The 20436-nt window shown below is 42.3% G+C and overlaps 1 protein-coding gene across 1 annotated transcript in view; it reads right to left on the bottom strand.

Annotated features, from left to right (window-relative positions):
- The window catches only part of ofcc1 (orofacial cleft 1 candidate 1), a 79600-nt gene that overhangs the window by 29876 nt on the left and 29288 nt on the right, over positions 1–20436 (bottom strand). The window contains exons 15-17 of the mRNA XM_031850285.1: positions 15809–15900; positions 13825–13970; positions 1230–1481 (exon numbers count right to left, since the gene is read on the bottom strand). Of these exons, the coding sequence (XP_031706145.1) occupies positions 1230–1481; positions 13825–13970; positions 15809–15900 (490 nt within the window). The remainder of the gene's footprint in view (positions 1–1229; positions 1482–13824; positions 13971–15808; positions 15901–20436) is intronic.

Consider the following 20436-nt stretch of genomic DNA (forward strand, 5'->3'; position numbering starts at 1 on the left):
CAGGACTTGTACAAGAGCAGTTATACACCGTTGTATTACTTATGTCAGTATATAAAAAAACAAAAAAGAAAGGAGGAAAGGAGAGCTCATAGGTGACTGAAGCAACATTTTGGCCCCTGGGCACACTTTGCTGTCCACTGATGTCCGAGGGTGAGGAAGAAGAAGGCAAAGAGAGACAGAGAGAAAGAGTGAGAGAGGAGGGAAAAACAGAGTGAGATAAAAACAAGAAGGGAGGGAGGCCTGTCATCACACTAGCCACTCTGACTGTCACTTGGCCTCTCTCTCTCTCTCTCTCTCTCTCTCTCTCTCTCTCTCTCTCTCACTCTCTCTCTCCCTGGGCACCACCAGCTCTGGCCATTGCATGGAGAGAGAAGTGCTCGGAGGAAGAGCAGCAGATTTGGACATGTGGAAGTTGTCATCCGACGTTGACCCCCTCTGTTTTCGCATTTTTGTTTTTTCACCTCCAATCCACCCCCTCAGTCCATCCCTTGTTTTTATCCCTCAGCCCTCTCTCTATCACTTTCCATGATTTAATGCGTGATGTTTGCACCCCCATGTTATTGTAATAAAAACTGGGTTGTATGCATGTTTGCCAGCTTGTTTTATTGTGATGAATTAAATCAGCACCATATGCCATTGAGATGTGATTTAACAGTCCTGTGGTATCTTATTGCTGTTTATTATCAATGCTGTGTACCAAATAATAACAATAAATTCCTTCCAAATAATGTAGCCTTTTGGGACTTAAAACCGTGCGGTGAAATCAACAAACTCCCCCAGCAAATGGTCTGTTAATATTGAGAGAGTCTTGTTAAAATGTTAATGGGGGGATTCCAAACAGATGATTTGGGCGTATCCAGTGTGTGTGTGTGTGTGTGTTTGCCAACACACACACACACACACACACTGCACATCCTCATTCTCTCCTCTGCTCCTTAACCCCTCCAAATCCCATTTCACAAACGTACTTTGCATGTGTGTGTGCTTCTGAGTTTGCATGCATGTGTCATGGGTGAGTGCATGTGTGTGCCTCAGCAATTTGCTTCAGTTATCTATGTATGTACCTGGCCTCCATGTAAAAGGATTTATGTCAGCAGCAATGCATGTGCTAATGTAGTCCTGCTCTATGCGAGTATATCCAATCCCCCCCCCCACGCACAAATGTGTGTGTTAGTGTGTGCGTGTGTGTGTGCGTGCGTGCAGGGTGATATCAAAGCAAGCAAACTCACTTGTTGACAGGAACTGCTATGGCCTGGAGGTAGAGCCACTGGCTGCAGTAATGCAGGTAAAGCCTCACAAACCACATCAAAGCCAGCAGCAGCATAATGAGGCCGAGCTGCCGAACGGAGCAACGCCAGCTACTATGTGACTGTCGTTGCCGCGGCAACGGCAGGCCCAGCTCGGACGGCAGCATGCGGAGGGCCAGACGGGCTCGCTCGGACAGGCGTGACGGGCAGGAGCCGGATCCAGTCAGTGCTGATCTGTTTTTAGACAGAGGAGAATCAGATGCACAATACAGGACACATTTTTTTTGTATTTTTCTTTTCTTCTGACAAATATAATATAATAACATATATTTAAATAGCTGTATAAATGCAATATTGTGTATCAGTGTTATCGTCTAACTGTACAAAGTCTTAGTACTAATACGTTTTTCCTCTCCTTTCATTCTTGATCTTTTGCATCACATTTCCAGCTTCGCAGCCTGTAGACCTCAGCAGTTACAAATATAAAGGTGAGCTTCCACACTCGATGTTATGTTTGCAAACATATGCTGCAATTCACAGTGCAAATACCTACTTTTCGGTGCAATACGTGTAGCATTCAAAAGCATTTGTCTGCAATCATCCGATGCATGCAATAAGAAATAGGTAGGGTAATAGTAGTATTCAAATTGACACGCATTCACACATGCACACACAAACACAAATATAAATCCCTTCCAGCAGTGCTCGGCTTCCCTCAGCACCTCTGCCTCCTTTGTGCCGCCCTTTGTCAGGCCTGCTCAACTATTCCCTTTCAAATAGAGGGCACAGATGGAACAGTGGAGAGGAGAGAAATATTCAAAATATGTTACAATGGGCTGGTAACAGCCTAGCATAACGCACTCCATACACAGCATGAGCAACACTGTACAGCGTGTGTCTGTGTGCACAGTAAATGAGTGTGTACAGTTAAAAAGTGCATAGAAATCTATTTATTACAGTTTGAACATGTCAACACAAGCAGACATTGATGACCCCAATCATCTGGCTGGCAGTAATTAGACGCAGGCTAAAGTAGGTAGCTATGGTTAGCATCACAGAGTGTGACTTCAGGCCTTTGCCTGTGGACATCCCTGTGTCTCACCACCATGTCCCAGAGCACAGTTGGAATTCACTTTGTAGTGTGTATCTAGGGAAAATGGTACACTGCCTAAAGACCAAAAATGAGAAAACAGAATCAATTGTATTACACCCCCCCCCCTCCCCCCACCCCTTACCAAATAATTAGGCTAGACTTACATCAAAGTGCAGCGCTGTGCTGTCTTTTGCTTGTGTTGCTGCTGAAATAAGAAGCGTCACACAGCTGCATTTAAAACAAAAGAGATCATCTTTCCTGTTCCTGTGAGGTGGGTACACTCTCTGAAGTGTTAAATTATTTGAAGTTATCGAGTTCCTCAGTGGATGCACACGAGAGCGGTGGTGGTGAAGCGCACGGTACACGTGGGAGAACTCGAGATTCATTCAGAAAACGCTCAGTCAACAGTTTGCGCTGCTAAATATTCATAGCTCAGGCTGAAGTAAACTCCACCAGAGAGGATAAACATCTGGCATAGAAGTCAGTTACAGGTTGAGATTGTAAAGTACTGCATGCGTTCCAAGTGTCCCACTGGATGTACACTGTAGATTTCCTGTGTGAGGTCAGTGAGATGCTGTTCATTCAAGATCATATATGCAGCAGGGATGTGGGAAGAATTCATGGCATCTATTGCTTTTTCCTTACATGTAAATTAAATCATCTGATGGCCTTGTTTACTGTTGTATCTTTCTTTTTTTCTTTACTCTACTATTAATGTTAGATGAGAACAAAGTGTCAGCTCTTTATAATGTGATGCTGCATCCTCCACATTGATGAATGACACTGGCAATAAAGACAACTTTAAGATTCAGATAAATAAGCCACACATGACACTTTTGAATAACAGAAGATATAGCAAACATCATTTTGTCGGCTTTGAGGTCACTGCAACAAAAATATGTTTTGCTTTGACTGTATTCTGGCGTCAAGTGTGTGTTTATAGAAGATTTTGAAGTGTGACGCAAACCGAAGGATGATAATGTTCGAGCAAATGCGTGTCTCTGCCTCTCCATTATGATTTTGACAAAGGCTCCTCCATTCTGTTCCAAGCTTCACTGTGTGGTGGTATGAAACTGCTTTCTGCGAAAGTGGAATTACAGAGTAGACAAAAGAAAAAAAAAGCAGTGTTTTCACAGACACAGGCAAGATGCTACCCTGTCAAGTGGCATTAAACGAAAACAGCAAATACAACCTGACGCCCATCTTTCATATAATGAAGATATTGATGATGCATGAAAGAGGAATATTTTTAGCCGTCTTCATGTAGCGGCTTCTCTTCCAAAAGGAAACCGGTAACGTGATGTGAAATCTGTTATCACCACTGAATTGATTTCATTATGGCACCTCCAATTACAAAAGTACAATACAGAAAAAGAGGGAAATGCAAGGAAGGGGGTGGAGGTGTGGGCTTTTTTTTTAATCTTGCAGGAAGGAAGGATGTTTCACAGCTTGTCCCCTGAACGAGTGATAGCATGTGGCGTAGCGGCCCAGAGATGATACTAACCATTTCAACAGGCATGCATTGGCACATAATACTGTATTTTAATTGTAGTATATGATTCGGGGAAATCTGGGCCAGAAGATGTTCCCTCATTATCTCAGTCTTGATATGTCTGTTGTTCATTCCCATGTCATCAAATCACGTCGCAAAAGGACTCATCGTTCTCCTTAAACCTTGCCACAGAGTGCCAAAGCCTGTAAATCACATTTAACTAGCATATATCTGTCAACCACTGGAGCAAGAATCATCTCCTGGACTGGTTTTCCCAGGCTGTGTCCCTTAGTGTTGTGCGGCATGACAATAAAGGGAAGTGTGCTTTTAAAAATAGCGCAACGTGAATAGCAAGTACAGATACGTATTAAAGCTCTAAGACGCTATGAGTAATGAGAGATGGAGGGGTTGATGAGAGGAGAGTACAGTGGGGTGTTACATTTTAAAGAGCAGATTTATGCTGAGGAGGCTCCAGGGCTGAGGAGAGCGAAGGTAACCCTCAGAACCCCTTTACATTGCCCTGATGGCTTAAACCCTCCAGTCTAAGGCCACTTTAAGTATTGGACTTATCCCTTTATTTTGAGGATTACGTTATTTTCTGTCACTTTCTTATTTGGGCCAACGGCATTGTTTATAAATTCACTAAAACCCCAAATCTTTTCCCACATAGTCTAAGAATGGTTTGCTGTTGGGGAAACAGAGAAAGAAAAAGAAAATAGTGTGAAAATAGACTTAAAAGATTGACGGATAACGTGATTGTTTCCTCAGTGGCCCAGATGCATGAGTGTTTTGGTGATTATGGAATTATCTTAGGTGTCAAGAGATACTGAAGATACCACATCTTACACAGCTAGCTCCTTTCTGAGGCGCTATAAGGACTTTTGTTGTTGAGAAAAAAAAAAGATAAATCACGTGAAACTTAATTTGCAACTTGTAAACAAATGTACAAACAACAGACTAACAGACTGCTGCACCAAACTGCGTACTATTTTGTCATTTATGGCTGCATGCTCAAGGACCTCTCGTGGTCGTAGTGACTCAAACTTTCTCAACATGCCTTTTATTGCCTGTTTGATACGCACATTGATTGACTGCTGACTCCTCACTCACTACTCTTGACCACCCAAACCCCCCCGACCGGTAGCTGCAGGTCAGACACAGTGGGGTTTGCTCAGTTGTATTATTTTAGGCTGTGTGCTTGGCTATCAGCTAACAGTTAACAAAACTACACACTGCTGTGTTCATCGCCGCCTGCTCTGTGGCCAGAGACACAGTCTGTGTCTTTTTATTGGGCAAAAACTCAGGTTTACACAGGTATTGTCGAACAGGTGATGGTGCTGAATTGATTGAAATGAGAACGTGTCTATTGTGTGATACGTGCGAGTGAAAATCATGGCCGATAACCTTGCAGTCTAGACCGGGGGTTGGCCATTTGTGGGTTGTATTCATTAAATCAAACTAGGACTGCCGCGATTAGTCGGCATAATCAATGACGTAGATGCTGAAAATGCGTCGCTATCAATATTCTAAACCAACCCTTGTTTTCTATAATCTTTTGTACTGCTAAATACTCATAAAACCATATTTTGAAAATCTCATATAAAATACTGCACCCATGAGAGAATCATTTTATTATATCAGGCTTCCCCACACTCCAAACTGTACGAATATGGGGAGCATATTTTTTTGCACGTACAGTCGCACATCGACATCAACCTACAGTTTTGCACTTTAATATATAAATCTCAGTTTAAATTGTTTCTTGTGCTACATTACTCAACGACATATTGTTTGTGAAAATAAAATAAACTTAAATAAAATGGAAATATTTAAAGGAAAATTAATAGTTTGGAATCATCTGTAAAATAGTTAATAGATTAATCAACAGAAAATACGTTTTAGTGACAGCCCGACGTCAAACACTACAGCAGTGGTCGCTGGAGACACACCTGGCGGAGAACTGCACTCTACTGATTGCACCTTTCTAGTCAACTCTGTGTTGCATAAACATGAACAAATGCACACTATGAATGCCAATCCAAGTTTATAAATCATGTACAGATGCTACAGTAATTCCCACAGTAGAAAGTTTAACTGCCTATATATTGCATTTACGCACATACGCTTAGGTAATGATTGGCATGTTAGCGGGGCTTTGCACAGGTGGGGCAAATATAATACAGGAAGCTATGAAACCTCACAAAGTGGAAATCACAAAGAAACCCGCTCCCACAAGATGTATTAAATGATAATCATTGGTTGCTAAGCTGGTATCGTTTTCCAAAGCACCTTGAATGTGTGTGTGTGCATAAAAACAAGTTGAACAAAGCAGCAGTATATGCCTGCAAGGCTTTTAGATAATTGAGTCCTTTTTTATATCATCTTGTGAAAAGTTTTATTTATACTGAAAAAAAAATAGACAAAAAGACAGAAAAAAATGCCTCAGATTTAACTTTGTGCATGCTCTGTCTCTCTCTCTTTTAATTTTATTTGTTCCAAGGACAATTACCTTCATAACACAGCTCTTTACAGAGACTCTGGCAAAGCAAGAATACATATAAATGACTTGCATTGACAAAATGGGACCACAAAGGCAGATATTCAGGGTGTAGTCAAAAGAGAATCATGGAGTAGTGACTCAGCTGCAGAACTGGAGTCAGTCATTATGTCATAAAAAATAAAAATAAAACGATGCACCACCAAATTATCCGAATTATTTGCAGCTGACAGGGAGTGGAGGAGAGCATGTTCAGAAGCAGGGGAAAAAGAAATGTTCCACTAAATTAGAAATCCATGTTTGACTAATAGTTGGCAGCTCATTTTTACAATGCGATGGAGGATCTAAGTGGACTGGAAAGAAACTTTCACATCAGTGCCACGGTGGTGATTGAGGGTTGCATGTGGGGCATTTTATGTGGGCAACCAAAACTTGTGGTTGTGCATTCTGGAGGATGACATGGTAAGGTAATGACCTTCAAAATGATCCACTATATGTAATCGACTCAGACAAAAATAGTAATTGGTACTTTTTGCTTATGATCAATAATTTGGCATGCGATTGTTACAACCATTTCGCTTAGCAGTAACTTCCTGGAGTCTAGTTGGTTGGCAATCTCACGACAAAGATAAGACAGGAAGTACTGAATCAAGAAATAGTCCGGCACATGACCCCCTCATTTATACTTTATTTGAATGGCTTCAACAAATGTGTTAATACAATAGCTTAGAGGTGAGGATATGAGGATTTCGCTACTGTTGGACAGAGCCAGGCTAGCTGTCACCAGTCCAATACACTCATATGCATTGTTTAAAGGCAAACCTTTTAGGCCCTGTCTACACATGTACAGGTCTTCTTTAAAACAGATGTTTTCCTCTATGGCCTCTCTCATCCAAATGCAAGTAGAGTTTTAAATCACTGAAACGGATATTTTTGAAAACACCTTTTAAAGGTGTAGATTTTGACTCAAATTTAGTTTTTACCACGCACCAAATATCAAAATGTATAAATACATAAAGAAATATTTAGCTATTGCTTTAGTATTGTTTACTATTTGTTAATGCCACCAAAGGAAAAGAAACTCACTGAGCATGCTCAGAATCTTCTTCTCTGGTATTCGAGGAAGCCATTATCGCCACCTATCGGTAACCCTTTCGAGTTGTTTTTGCGTTCTAGTATTGATTGAGATATTATGTAAAACAAAAGGTAGCATGGACAGAATTATATTTGAAATGTAGAGAAAAGGTATCACATTTGTTTGTTTTTTAAAAGCAGCTAGCCAAAGCACAATTCAAGAACACAAATTTGATGAGCGGTAATCCAGTTGTGCGACTCCTGCACCGGCCAAACAAATCCCTCCTGAATGTGCAAGAATGTGTTTTGGCCTCCTCACACACCTTGGAATAGTTACAGTGTACATGGGGGTAGCTGTTTCACATCATGCAACATGTGGCGTTTTTATGGAGGGCCTGACTTAGCACGAGAGGGGATTAAAACATGGAAATGGCAGGTCCCTTGGTGAGCCATAAACGAGGATGGAAACATTTCCAATGCAGATGCACCCGGGATCAACAAACACACAGGGACTTCCCAGGCATCTGTCACACACACACACACACGGCAATACTACAGCTACCACCACAGTCCTCAACAATGACGAACAGGTTGTTTTTCTCTCTATAAACTTTTATTTTGGGTGGGCAGTGAGAAAAATACTCAAAACATCGTGCCAGTAGATGTGTAATACATCCATTCATCAACTTGGGTGAGGCGTACAGAGAAGAGTGCTGCGGAGGCTTGAGTATGGGCCTCCGGAGAGTTGCATCAGTATTTAAATGGATTTCACTTCTCTGACCTTGCCTCATAACTGCAGGACACTGTCACCAGAGAGATAGAGACGGAGAGAGAATGAGGAGAGGACGGCAAGGCAAAGACGGAGTAAATTAGAGGCAGAGAAAGCGAGGTAGAGAAAGAACCATCGGGAGAGAGGAAATAATTACGAGCCAGCGAGACGAACCATGTGTTATATGAGTGCACGGAGAGAGCAATTAAGTGGCTGATGGACAGAGAAGAAAGTTGTTCTGTGCAAAGACATGACTTGAAATGCCACCAAGCGTCACAGAGCAGATTAGGCATCAGTTGTGTTAAACCTGTTGACTTCTGATGAGGCTGGGAAAACAGCGTAAAGGGGCCACATGTTTGTGCTGGGCAGTGTGTTTTTTAACAGAGTCACTCTTATGTCATATGCGTGACTGGCGTCAGTGCAATTTTCAATCAAGCGTGCTCTGGTTCTGAAGTGGCATTGGTTAAAGTAGGTTCTGATGACATCATGCATACACACACAAATGTGAGAATAAGATTGTGATTGCATCGACATCTACGGCTTGTCAGTTATATTATTAGAGCTGCCAGTCAGCGGTGTGTATCTAAAAGTTCATATTTATTTGCACAGGGCAGAGTGCATTAGTGCATGTTTGCGCTACAGTGCATTAGCTTACATGTATCTGCGTGCACAAATCCACTTTGAAGATCTTGGGGAGTTGTTTGTTGATATTTTTTAGATGTTTATGTCAGACTGGGGTACCAGTGATTACAGATGAAAAAAGAAGAGCGTGAGGGAAGTGTCACCTCTGGTCTACCTCTCTTTCTCACACACACACACAGACACACAATCATGCACAAATCGCAAGCAATCACTCAAATGCCCCCCCCCCCCCACACACACCCACACACACACACTTACTTTCTCTTCCGTGTCTGTGGGAAAGGCATACATTTGACCCAGACCACCAATGGGACTACAGTCAGCTCTGACTGACAGCCACATCACTGCAGATTAACCAATCATATTGCAACATTAGCCTGTCACAGTGCTGACAGCTCCGATTTCCATGAAGGAAGCAGCACGTAGGTTGTGTATGGGTGTGTGTGTGTCTGTGAGATCCGAAGTGACCCAGGGCATGTCTGGCTGCATAAAAACCCTAACATGTGCACTCGGGCCGCGGTAGCCAGGGGCCCTCTCTTTCACACATGCACGCATGCACGCACACACACACACACGCATTCCTGGCCCCTTCAGCACAGGAAAGCACTGGAGACCCAGGGGTGAACCGCGCTGCCATCTCCACCCACCTCTCCCACCAGCATTACATCAGAATTGATTGACCCTTGCACTGAGTAGTGATTCGGAGCAGTATGCAGGGGGATTGACAGCCTGGAACTAGCTGTTATTTCAGGTGTTTTATTCTCTCTTTCTCTGTCCGTTACTGGAGGCCGATCTCTCTCCCCCTCAATGATAGCAAATGTCTCTTCTTCAGAAGAGGAGTGACACTGCAGGGTGCATGTTATCATCGTCTTCCGCACATGATACCTGTGTAGCTGAGCAGCCGTGAACAATGTAACGGCAGACTTTACTGCTAACCTTACACTTGAGCATGTACAGCGTGCAGACTCAAACAGATGGAGGGCAAAGGAAGATAGCGACAGACACACTCAGTGAGTGAGTGCTCTGATAGGCTCGGTTGGGGGAAACGGGCGGAGAGGATTGTTGGTCCCCAACGAGGCGAGCTAACTGGGGGAAATTAGGTCAGTGTGTTCCCTGACTCCACAACAAGAACAGGCTGTGCACGTGTGCGTGTGCACGCATGTTTTGCCGGTGCACCTACAGCGCCATACTGCACCGCTATAACATACTGTGCAGGTCTGTGCGTGTTTGTGTGTGTGTGTGTCATTGTGTACTGCTGCCTGCCAAACATTGGCATATGAGGAACTGTGCAACCACAGGTGATAATTATTTCCACCTTATAATCATCTACGGATTTAACAATAGTGTTTGATATTTGGCTCTAAAGCTAAATGCTAAAACTGTATTTATTTTGACTCATCACTAGGATGTAACTAATCATAACATCATTGCTGGTAACAAAATAGTTCTGAATATGAAGGGAAAAAAAATGAATAAAGGTTAAGTGACATTTATCCCCAAAAGGCCACAGAGTCTTTTGAAATAAAAGCTTTTGGGACAGATGGATTTAGTTCTGCAGTCATTTAGCCTCCGGAGGATGTGGATGCTCTTTTTTTATTCTACCTCCCATACAGCCTTGTCTTTACTCTGTCACTTTCTCTCTTCATGTCTCCTGATCAGGACAAGTCAGACATACTATAATTGATATGAGATTTAGGGGGTATATTTCAATGTAATTAGAATCTTGATAATTGGACTAATTAGATCTAATTGCTATGTGAGAATGACTTTGATTAAAACAGGTTTCTCTCCTCAAAACCAGAGAAAGAAAATAGTTGGGTGACATCGGTGAGACACAAAGCTAATTGGCAATAATCATGGATGCATGAAAATTAAACTTTGTATAAGTAACAACCAATAGAAGCGACATGTTTTCCTAAAAACAACAACTGATAAGTGATTGTTAGGTTATAATTAATTATTTTTAAAAATGCAAAATGTTTGTAAAGCTTAAATGCAAGCTAGCAACAGTAACCCATCACTGTGCTGAGTATACTTAGTGTAAAGTACTGCTAAAGTACCCTCTAAGCTGTGAAATCAATTTAGTCGGGGTGTGTTTACCTTTTCGAGAAGTTGTTGCCGCACAATCCAAAAGCATTAAATTGGCCCTATCGAATTACAACAGCTGTATTGAATCAGGTGCTTTGATTTTGCTCAGTGCTATTCTGTGAGAAAAAAAGGTGGTTAAGATTACATTTGTAGACATCAAATAAGATGGAAGGTCGGCGGGAGCCTTTTATGCATGTTCAAACAGATAGCAGATAGCATATCAACTCAAAAGAATCATTCCTGGCTTTTTTTCATTTTTTTTTTTTTATTTGCCCGGAATTGACTTGCATTGTCAATACCTGCAGTAAAAAAGTGCGCTGTGTTGTCTTTGAAATTGTAATTTATGGTTTACGGTTATTATGATTCCATATATCATGCAGTTCCTTTTAGGGGTATAGTTGAGCTTTTGAGGTTCAACCAGGAGCTTTAGTTAAAATAATTTGAAAAAGAACATAATCAATACTCTAACTCCAAATATGAAGTTGATCCTGGTCCCACTGAAACAAAAACTTGAAATTAAATACAAGTAAAAATACTTATAATGGAGAAACCTAAACAGCCTTAAAATATGTACTTCTTCTTTTTTCTGAAGCCAGAAAAAAGGCGTCAGTGATACAATAACATTATTATGAATTGTGCCAACTTTTATGTGACTGGCTAATGACTAATGTCATTTGATGCAAATAAACAGTTAGTTAACAATAACAATATTTCATTTTTATATTTTCAGACGGTTTGGTTACATTCTTAGCATAAAGTTAAACTTTGAGGTCACACCTGCAGCTACATACATGAGATGTAATGCTGTTATGCAGTAACTATGGGTCCTGTACATGCTGTGGAGCTCTGCAAAGACACCGGCCTGCTTCATTCCAATACATTTCATTACATTCATTCTACTTAGTGAATAAAGTGCTCCTGACTGTGACGTTCTGGATGCATTGTGTTAAATATTTTGTGTGATTCCGAGACTATCCGAATCTTACTGTTACTAAGTGTTTGCTTAATAATGCATGAGCATCCGATTTGCCCATTTGTACTGTGACGCCCTATGAAAATTTCAATGAGCTCAATCTCTTGTGGCTCAATAGATGGCAGTAATATCCCTCAATCACTGCAGAATGAATCCTGATCCCACATGAAATGCATGTATACGCAGGCATTCCTTGCGCTCACACACACTGTACACAGACACAGTCAAGAGATGATGTTCACACAGACACGAACACACTCCCACACGCGTGCACAAATGCATATAAACACACACACACACAAAGATACAAACAGAGCAGTGCCAGAAGAGATGGAGATGACATCATTACAGCAAATAAAATTAAAAAATCCGTAAGCAATTCCTTTCGTCTGCGTCTCTGTCAGTCCTCAGGTAATGTAGAGAATCCCAGAACAAGTCAAACAGCACAGTGGGAGAGACGGGTGAGGGTCTGGCTTTGAGACCGCAGTGTCTTTAACTTCCCTGTGAAAGCCATAACTGGCACCGTATCTTTCTAATGTTCTGATTAGGCGAGGGCAAAAAAAGCAGCCCTCAGCTCAGAGATACTGTAATGTGTGTGCTTGTAAAGATAAAATCAATAGCAGCAGCACCTTCACAGGGCACCAGGGAACCGCCAGGGCTCCGACTCAATACAATCCGTACCTATAACTGACGGAAATGTCTCATCTCACGGAGCCCGGCGACTGCTCAGAGGTAAAAAGCGGCACTATGAATAATCGTGAAAACCATTTAATTGTGTCCCTTTGTGTGCAGCCTGCCTGGGTTTCTGTGTTCGTTTTGTATTCACTCTCCCTCAAGATAGTCCCAGTGTCGTCATTTGTTGGCAGGATACGCTGGTAATCATTTGAATTCCCCCAGTATGTTCAGAAGATGTCAGGGAGTAGTCTCTGATCTTGTTTAATATGTGACCAGCAGCTATAAATTACCAACTCCCAGAAATGAGGAAACATGGGTACTTTTAAATCTCCAGGGAGAGCTCTCTTTCTGTCTCCCTCACACACACACACACACACGCACACACACACACACACGCACACACACACACACGCTCCCTCTCTCTGCCTCTCTCGCTCTCTCCCCCCTAGTGTAGTAGTGTGTGTGTGGTAATCCCCTCCCCTTAATTTATTTGACGTTCAAATAAAAACAAATACCTGTGACTTTTTTTGTTGAAATAAGCAATTTCGCTTTTAGCCTATTTTGATGCTTCGTGGGCATACGCAGTGGTGCACCTTGTTGCGTTTAACACGTTTGGCCAAGGTGTTTGAAATGCTTTTCTTCCTGCTTTGTTTGTATTTAATATATCCCCAGTTTTTCTCATTAAAATCAAATGCTGTAAGCCACGGCAGAGAGGGAAAACAAATTTTCCCAAACTTCCTTTGTTGCATTTTGTTGTGCAGAGGAAACAAATACAAACTCATAGTGACGTAACAGGCTAAATGTAATATTGTTACAAACCAAATTAGTGTGAATAAGACAGATTTTTGTTTTTGCAAATGACAAAATGAAAATTTGATAATATAAAAAGATATTTTTCTGTATTTGAGTTTGGAGATATGATGCATCAATGTAAGCTCTTATTGATGTTAGAAATTCCCTGCTTTCACATAATTGACTTTGCCTGTGACTTATTTATGTTAACTATAATTAAAGATGACCTATGCAAGATTAAAGCACTAGCAGATGCAAACTCTGGATGACACTTGGCTACTGTAACTGCATCCATACAGGAGGTGTTGCAGTCGGCACATTCTGTTGTCAGCGTCTGTCTGCTTGATGCCGTGCACATCACTGTGTCTGTGAGGCACAGGAACCCGTTGTCACTCGCGTTTTTCTTCTCTCTTTTTATTTCTTTCTTTCCAACGTTTCGAATTTCGCAAGACTGAGGCAGGATAATGAGTGGTGAGACTCACTGTAGGGAGAATGTATACTCCTCCATCTCCTCCGTGGAGAGGTTCTCCGTTGAAGGCTGCATCTTCTGTTTGTCTGCCTGCCGAGGCGGTGCGCTGCCGCCGCTCATGCTGGGGCCGCAGCTATTTGTCTTCTTGATTGGCTTCTTCTGTGAGGAGCAGGAATCGGGGAGAACACATGCGGATGTCATTTGTAATCAAAGCAGGAAACAGGCCTCTGAATTTATCTTGGGGGATGCACACGGTGACAGTGACAGTGTGCGCGGCACTTTAGAAGCCTCTCCTATATCTCAACCGCGCCTCAATTGACATGAGACGTGAATGACGGCAAAATCGCACGCGGCAGGCCATCATTCAAGTCGAGTTCATTTGGGGAAACGTGCGCACAGTGACGGCGGCGTTAAATATGTGATATTTGAGCAGCTGGCACTGTTTTTTTCCACACAAGTCGTTTACCTTCATCGTCATAAACACAGTCAAATGGAGTTAGGAAGTGGGGTTTTAAATATTTCACCAAGGTACTTGGGAGCAGATATTATTTGTTAAGCCGCCAACATGTTAACGGCTTGCTTTCCCTGGCCCTGTCAGCCCTGCCTGTGTTGCCCTTGGGTGGGCTTAGTGCCTTTCTGCTTGAAGTTGTGAAATACTCGCTGATGTATGTTAATGAGATCCACAGTTGGAATAAGCAACCTCTCGCTTTCTTCCGCCTCTGTCTCACTCTGCCTCCCTTCATTTTTTTCATCTTTTCCTCTCCTCCATCTCTGTCTTTCTCTTTCTTTCTCTCTCTCTCTCTCTCTCCCTCCGAGATGAACTGGGCCCAGGAAGTAGTAAATGGGCAGGGCCCCATAAAAGCTCCATCCGTTTTCATAGGGCAATCTTTGCCAAAGCAAGCTTGGATTCCAGAGTGATGATCACAATAAAAAAGGTGGAAAGGAGCAGGAAAGAAAGCACAGAGGAAAAGAAATGCAGGAGATATATAAACCACAATGTTCTCCGGTGTCTCCCTACGATAAATTTAATGCAATACCTTAAGAGCAGATTCCGTATATAGCTGGATTCCTGCCCTGTGGGCAAAGTGGTCGCCTGGAGAAAATTCATTTTAATTAGGCTTGCACTGCAGGTTGAAGGGTTGAAATCTGATCCCCTGCGCTCCCAGGCTGGTGCAGGTTGGAGATCACTCCACTTAATCATTAGACAACTGGGTTCCACACCACGACATTTGACAGAGTTAGCAAGGTTTTAAAGGCCAAGAGGAGAAGGGAAAAAAAAAACACAGTCTACAGAGGCTGAGAAATAAAACCTCATATCAACAAACTCATTTATTTAACAGGTCATCACTGATTAATGGTGGTCTGGACAGCCTCTTGTACATCAGTGGAGGGAAGTTAGTAAGAATAAAGACTTGAAGGGATCGAGGCTCAGGCGGGAGTGGAGGATGTATATATATATATATATATATACATATATATATATGTGTGTGTGTGTGACAGACGGAGGCTTGATGTCGTCCATAGGCTTCTCACTACCTCAACAATAACATTACGACAACAAAAGGCCGCAGCCGAGGCACAATGGCGGGGCGGAACGGGAGGCAGCAATGCCAGATCAGCACACAAAGTCATTTTGCAATTACCACTTCAAAGTATGGCAGGTAACATGCAGGCTTTGATTAATTTAGCTTAAGTCCTCTGTAGCACAGGAAGAGGCGTGTTTAGAGTGGCTTGGGGAAGAAGAAAAAAAAAAGAGAGGCCCTGGCTGGCATTGCTGATTTCACAGAATTTGAGCTGCTTTGGCTTGTCAAGCAGATCAAAACTGGCTTTGAAGGCTGAAAAATACCTGTTAGTGTGAAATGTATTTTGACAAATCTCAGATAATAAGCCAGGGAGGTGTGTGTAGGGGTGCAGAGAGGAAAAGGGAAAGGAAGGGGAAAGCGGAGAGGGTGATCATTGCAAGGGAGGGAACACTTTCCCTTGAATCCCAACGTTACCTTGTAGTGAGTCCCACCCTCGGCTTTCTCCCTGCATGGATCACTCTTCTCTCCCGTGTTTCCAGAAATGGCTCCTGAGGAGGAATTCTTCCCTGCATCCCCCCCCCCAAAAAAAAGAAATAATATGCATTGAGTGTGAAAAAGAAAGAAAGGTTCATGTTTGTTTTCCTTTGCAAACCACATCTGGCAATCATAGTGAGGATCAAGGGTGGTTGAGTGGTATTTATATTACGGAATCCAAATGATTACGAGTATACACTTCAACTGCTGATGAAATATTAAAAAAATATATAATTGACAAAAAAAAGCACTCTGAATCCTATAAATAATTGAATACACCAAAATACAATATAATATAATATAAGTTAAAAAGTACGGTTTCATTACAAAAAAAAAAGTCTAAAATGCCAAAAATTCCAGGTTTGTAATCAGACTTAAAATAAGAAGAATACCTGTACCAAGAAATAAAACGGTCTTTGTGAACACACTGGAAGTGTTGCTGCCGTTGTCTTATTGTTCTACTGTGAGGCAGTCTGAGGTACAAGGTGTGTTGGTATTCTGGTGACTCTGATTTGACTCTCTAAAGAGAGTAGGAGTGTTGACTTATAGGGCTCCCACTGCACATCATCTCTGTCTCACACAATCTCAGAGCTGAACCTTCCCAGCCTCAATGCTCTAATGTATGCAATTAGAAATGATGAAAAATCGAAAAAGAAATTAAGTTTGGTTGTAATACATTTTCAGCCATTCTTCTCTTCTTTATAAAATTACTTTTCAAGTATTTTTTCATCCTTACCCTCTTTTTTCTCCTCTCTCTCTATCTGTCTCACTCTTTTTTTTGCTGTAATTTAAATGGTAAGCCGCCAGATGTGTGTCTCATGCTTGAAGAGTTGGAGATCTGCATTATTTAGCATATTAACATTCACAGAATTTAAAAAAGGGTTCCTGCATTGCCTGGAGGATGTAATTAAGTAAACCTTAGCTTGATACATGTAAAAATCTCACTATGTGAAACTTTTTTTCCCCCGTCGAACCAGTCACATCTATATGATGCATATGGAAACCTCTGCGATGATAATTTTTTTTCTCGCTGCGGGATTAAATATATCAGTGATAATAACTTAAATATAGGCGACACATCAGGAATCCTTCTGACAGCTTAAATGGCAGGAAGAGTCTGCTCACTGCTATTTTTAAGCGAGTCTGAAATCAGATTTCATCCTAACACAGATGTAGATTTTAATTACCAGCGCTTTGCTGGTAAACAGGTGGAGTGCCTACAGTTACAAGGTAATAAGGTTATATTTGTTCTCGTCAAGGGATAAAATAATTTATATTTCTACATTTCCATGACATTACATAACTGTAAAATCACCAATGTGCCAAGATTCCAATTATCTCCCATCAGTCAAATATTTTTTTTAACATGGTGTAATCATATCTTAATGCTGAGACAAAATATTTTGTACACACTCTGAAAGTGCATTGAAAAATGACTGCCAATGAAGAAATGTCAAAGATGGGAATGTCAGAGACCCTTTGTATCAAATATACGAAATGTTGAAACTTTGTCAGTTTTGTGTTTATCACAGTTTCCAAGCAGAAATAAAAATACAGTAAATTTGGCATATCTAACTTTTAAAAACATCCAAATCAGCTATTGTTCATTTAAGTTGTAGTGCATCATTTTAGCAGTTTATCGCTAATATGTGCACTTGAGCACATTTCAGCAAAGTATGTGTGTGTTGCTGTTTAATCAGTATGAGACCGAGCAAAGCCAGCTGCTTTTACACACACACACACACACACACACACACACACACACACACACACACACATCACAATCTCTATTAGCAACAACAACAGCAGCCGTGGACTCACAGAACTGAACTAAGGTGGATAAAGATGCTTTCTTTGACTGCACAGCCACACACACACACACACTCATTACACAAGGCCCCACTTGCTAATGCGCAGACGCCGTGGAACCAGAATGAGCGCGGAGGCAGCATCGACAGCTTCGACAGCTAAGGGCTACGTCTGTGAACTCAGAGCGCTGGAGCTGCCACAACTCCAGCCTCTCCGGGCACTCAAGGCCAACAACAAACTCCTTGTTATCCCCCCCGTGCTCTGAGCTGTGTTAAGACCAGCAGACACACACACACACACACACACACACACACACATGCATCCAGCGCACTGCATTGACGCACCCACACACAGGAAGGCATACAAACAAAGATATTAATATGTAGACACTTGCCTACATGCACAAACATTTTCCAGGGTAGAAATACAAATGAGTGCACCTCGCAACTGCATAACTCAACACACCTCTTTTCTCTCCTGCTCGCACACAATAAAAAAAGGCAGAGGAAAGAGAAAAGCCTGAGGGCCGCAACACTGTCGAGACCCCACCGCTGTGTTACCGGTGAGATGCAACCAGGCTGGGATGGCGGTTCTTGCTCACCTAGGCCCCTAATTGCCTGTCGACTGGTCCGAAGTTACAGAGGGATCGGAGGTCATTGACTCACGGATTACCCTCGAGTCCATGTCCGGATCTCGTGTTAAGGTTGCTAGGATACGGCGAGGACTCGGTGTCGCTTCACACAAGAGTTGATTTTCTTGTAATCCACAGCATTGTAATGGCAATAACAGATGCTCAATGCATACTGGTATTTTCCAATATGCCATTTTTAAGACGCATTCACTCTCCCTGGTGAAGTTCTGCTGCTCTTGAAAGTTAAATCAGTCTTGACCATGTTCCAAAGGCTGTCTTTGTCTTTTTCTGGGAAATGGGAACTTTCAGTGTGCTTTGGAGGCAAGACACTGTCACCTTTGGGTCTGTTTGTCCCACATGCTCTGTATTTGCTCCCCACATGCAATCCTTTAGGCTTGTTTACTGCAACCACTGTGAGGGTTTACATGAGTATCTCTGCAAACGGGATTCAAAAGGTTGAATCCATCCATTTGGAATCCGGACATTAATCGGTGGGATGCGGAGTGCGACTGATTGGGACGGTATGATGTAACGTTGCGGTTTGAAACTCTGATGACTGGGACCAGCCTGGAGGGGAGCGCATCCTGAATGTGCAGGGCAGCGCTCCAAAGAGGACATTAGATGAGGAGTCCTGGAAAAAAGGCAGGGAACTGAAGCAGCCATGCAGTTATGGCAGACTCCTCGGCGTGCTCATAGTGATCCACTAAAAGCGATCATGAAACAAGAAGCTAATCTAATTAGTCATTTGGGTTCAAACAAATCCAATGTAACTGGATCATTCAGTTAATGGTAAAGGTCAGTTAACCCTGTGTGCCTTTAGCTTATCTCTATGTTACTAAATACACTCTACTGAGGTAAATCAGGATAATTATCATCCAATCAAACATCATTCACAAAGACAACAATGTCAACGCAAACACAACAGCACTAAAGCAGTGAAGTAACCTTCAGATTTCTTGATCAAAACTTGTCTTTTTTTTTTTTTTTTTTTTATCTTGGATTGTGATGTCAGGTTTGGTTCTGTAATAGACACTTCACCACAAACTCATTTTTCAATGGGGATTAATTAACTTAAGGCCTCAGGAATATAAACGTCCAGTCTCACTGTCAAGCTCTGCTGTGTGTGTACGTTATCGCAGTGACAAGAGGTCTCCAAATACTTGTCCCGATTCTGAGACAAACGGGTAATGAGGAAAATCCAGGCGTCACACGCGCGGAGAAAGTGATCTCCACACAGCACACATCAGACACAGAGAGGCATGAAATGGGAAGGAAATGTCTGAAACTCCCAGACTTGACAGAGGACTGAGGAAGGGGATAATTCGTTCTTCTCCTCGCTGAATTGGATTTCCATTTTTTTGGCTGGGTTAAAAGTTGTCCGTCCGATCGTCCCCTTCAAACTTGACGTAATCTCCCCATCTGAAGGCCATAATTCGCTCCAGAGGTAATGCAAAATGAACAGATCTGTATGCAAATGAGGCGCAAACGTCAGGTCGGCTTAGGGATCAGCGTGGATGAGGTGTTGTGCAGGACACCTTTTGATCCGTTATTTCACTTACGGATCGGGTTCACTTCCCAAGCAACCTTCTCAGCTAGCTGCGAGAATGTGTGTGTGTGTGTGTGTGTGTGTGTGTGTGTGTGTGTGTGTGTGTGTGTGTGTGCTGAAGTCCATGTCTGTGTGTGAGCCAAGGTACGCAGCCGTGTTTGTTGAAGAGACCTGGTACCTTTTGCCTTGTGTGGCAGAACATAAATCTCCCATAGTGAGTGCCTCCCTCTCCCTCTCGTTCTCTTTCTCTCTCTGGAAAGGCAGTCAGTGCGTTGGGGACACTTCCCTTGTGGGCGTTAGGATCTCTGTGGGGGGTCACAGGTCAGTAGGCGGAGGAAGCGACAAGCTGTGAAATGTAAAAGACCAATTTCTTCCACATGTTTCAGTGCTGGGAGAACACTGCCAAGCTGTCAGCCGGCATCACGTTTAAAATGGGCCAGGGTGCTACCCAGCAGACCTGTCACAACTCATTTGTAATTAAAAAGCCTGTGTGATGTTTAAAGCAGAGCACCCCAGAAACTTTTGAGGACTGTTAAATAAAGATGAGCTGTGCGTGCAAAAAAAAAGAAAGAAAAAAAAAAA

This window comes from Anarrhichthys ocellatus, unplaced genomic scaffold (genome assembly GCF_004355925.1).
Source record: "Anarrhichthys ocellatus isolate YVR2014 unplaced genomic scaffold, GSC_Weel_1.0 scaffold10, whole genome shotgun sequence".
Lineage (NCBI taxonomy): Eukaryota > Metazoa > Chordata > Actinopteri > Perciformes > Anarhichadidae > Anarrhichthys > Anarrhichthys ocellatus.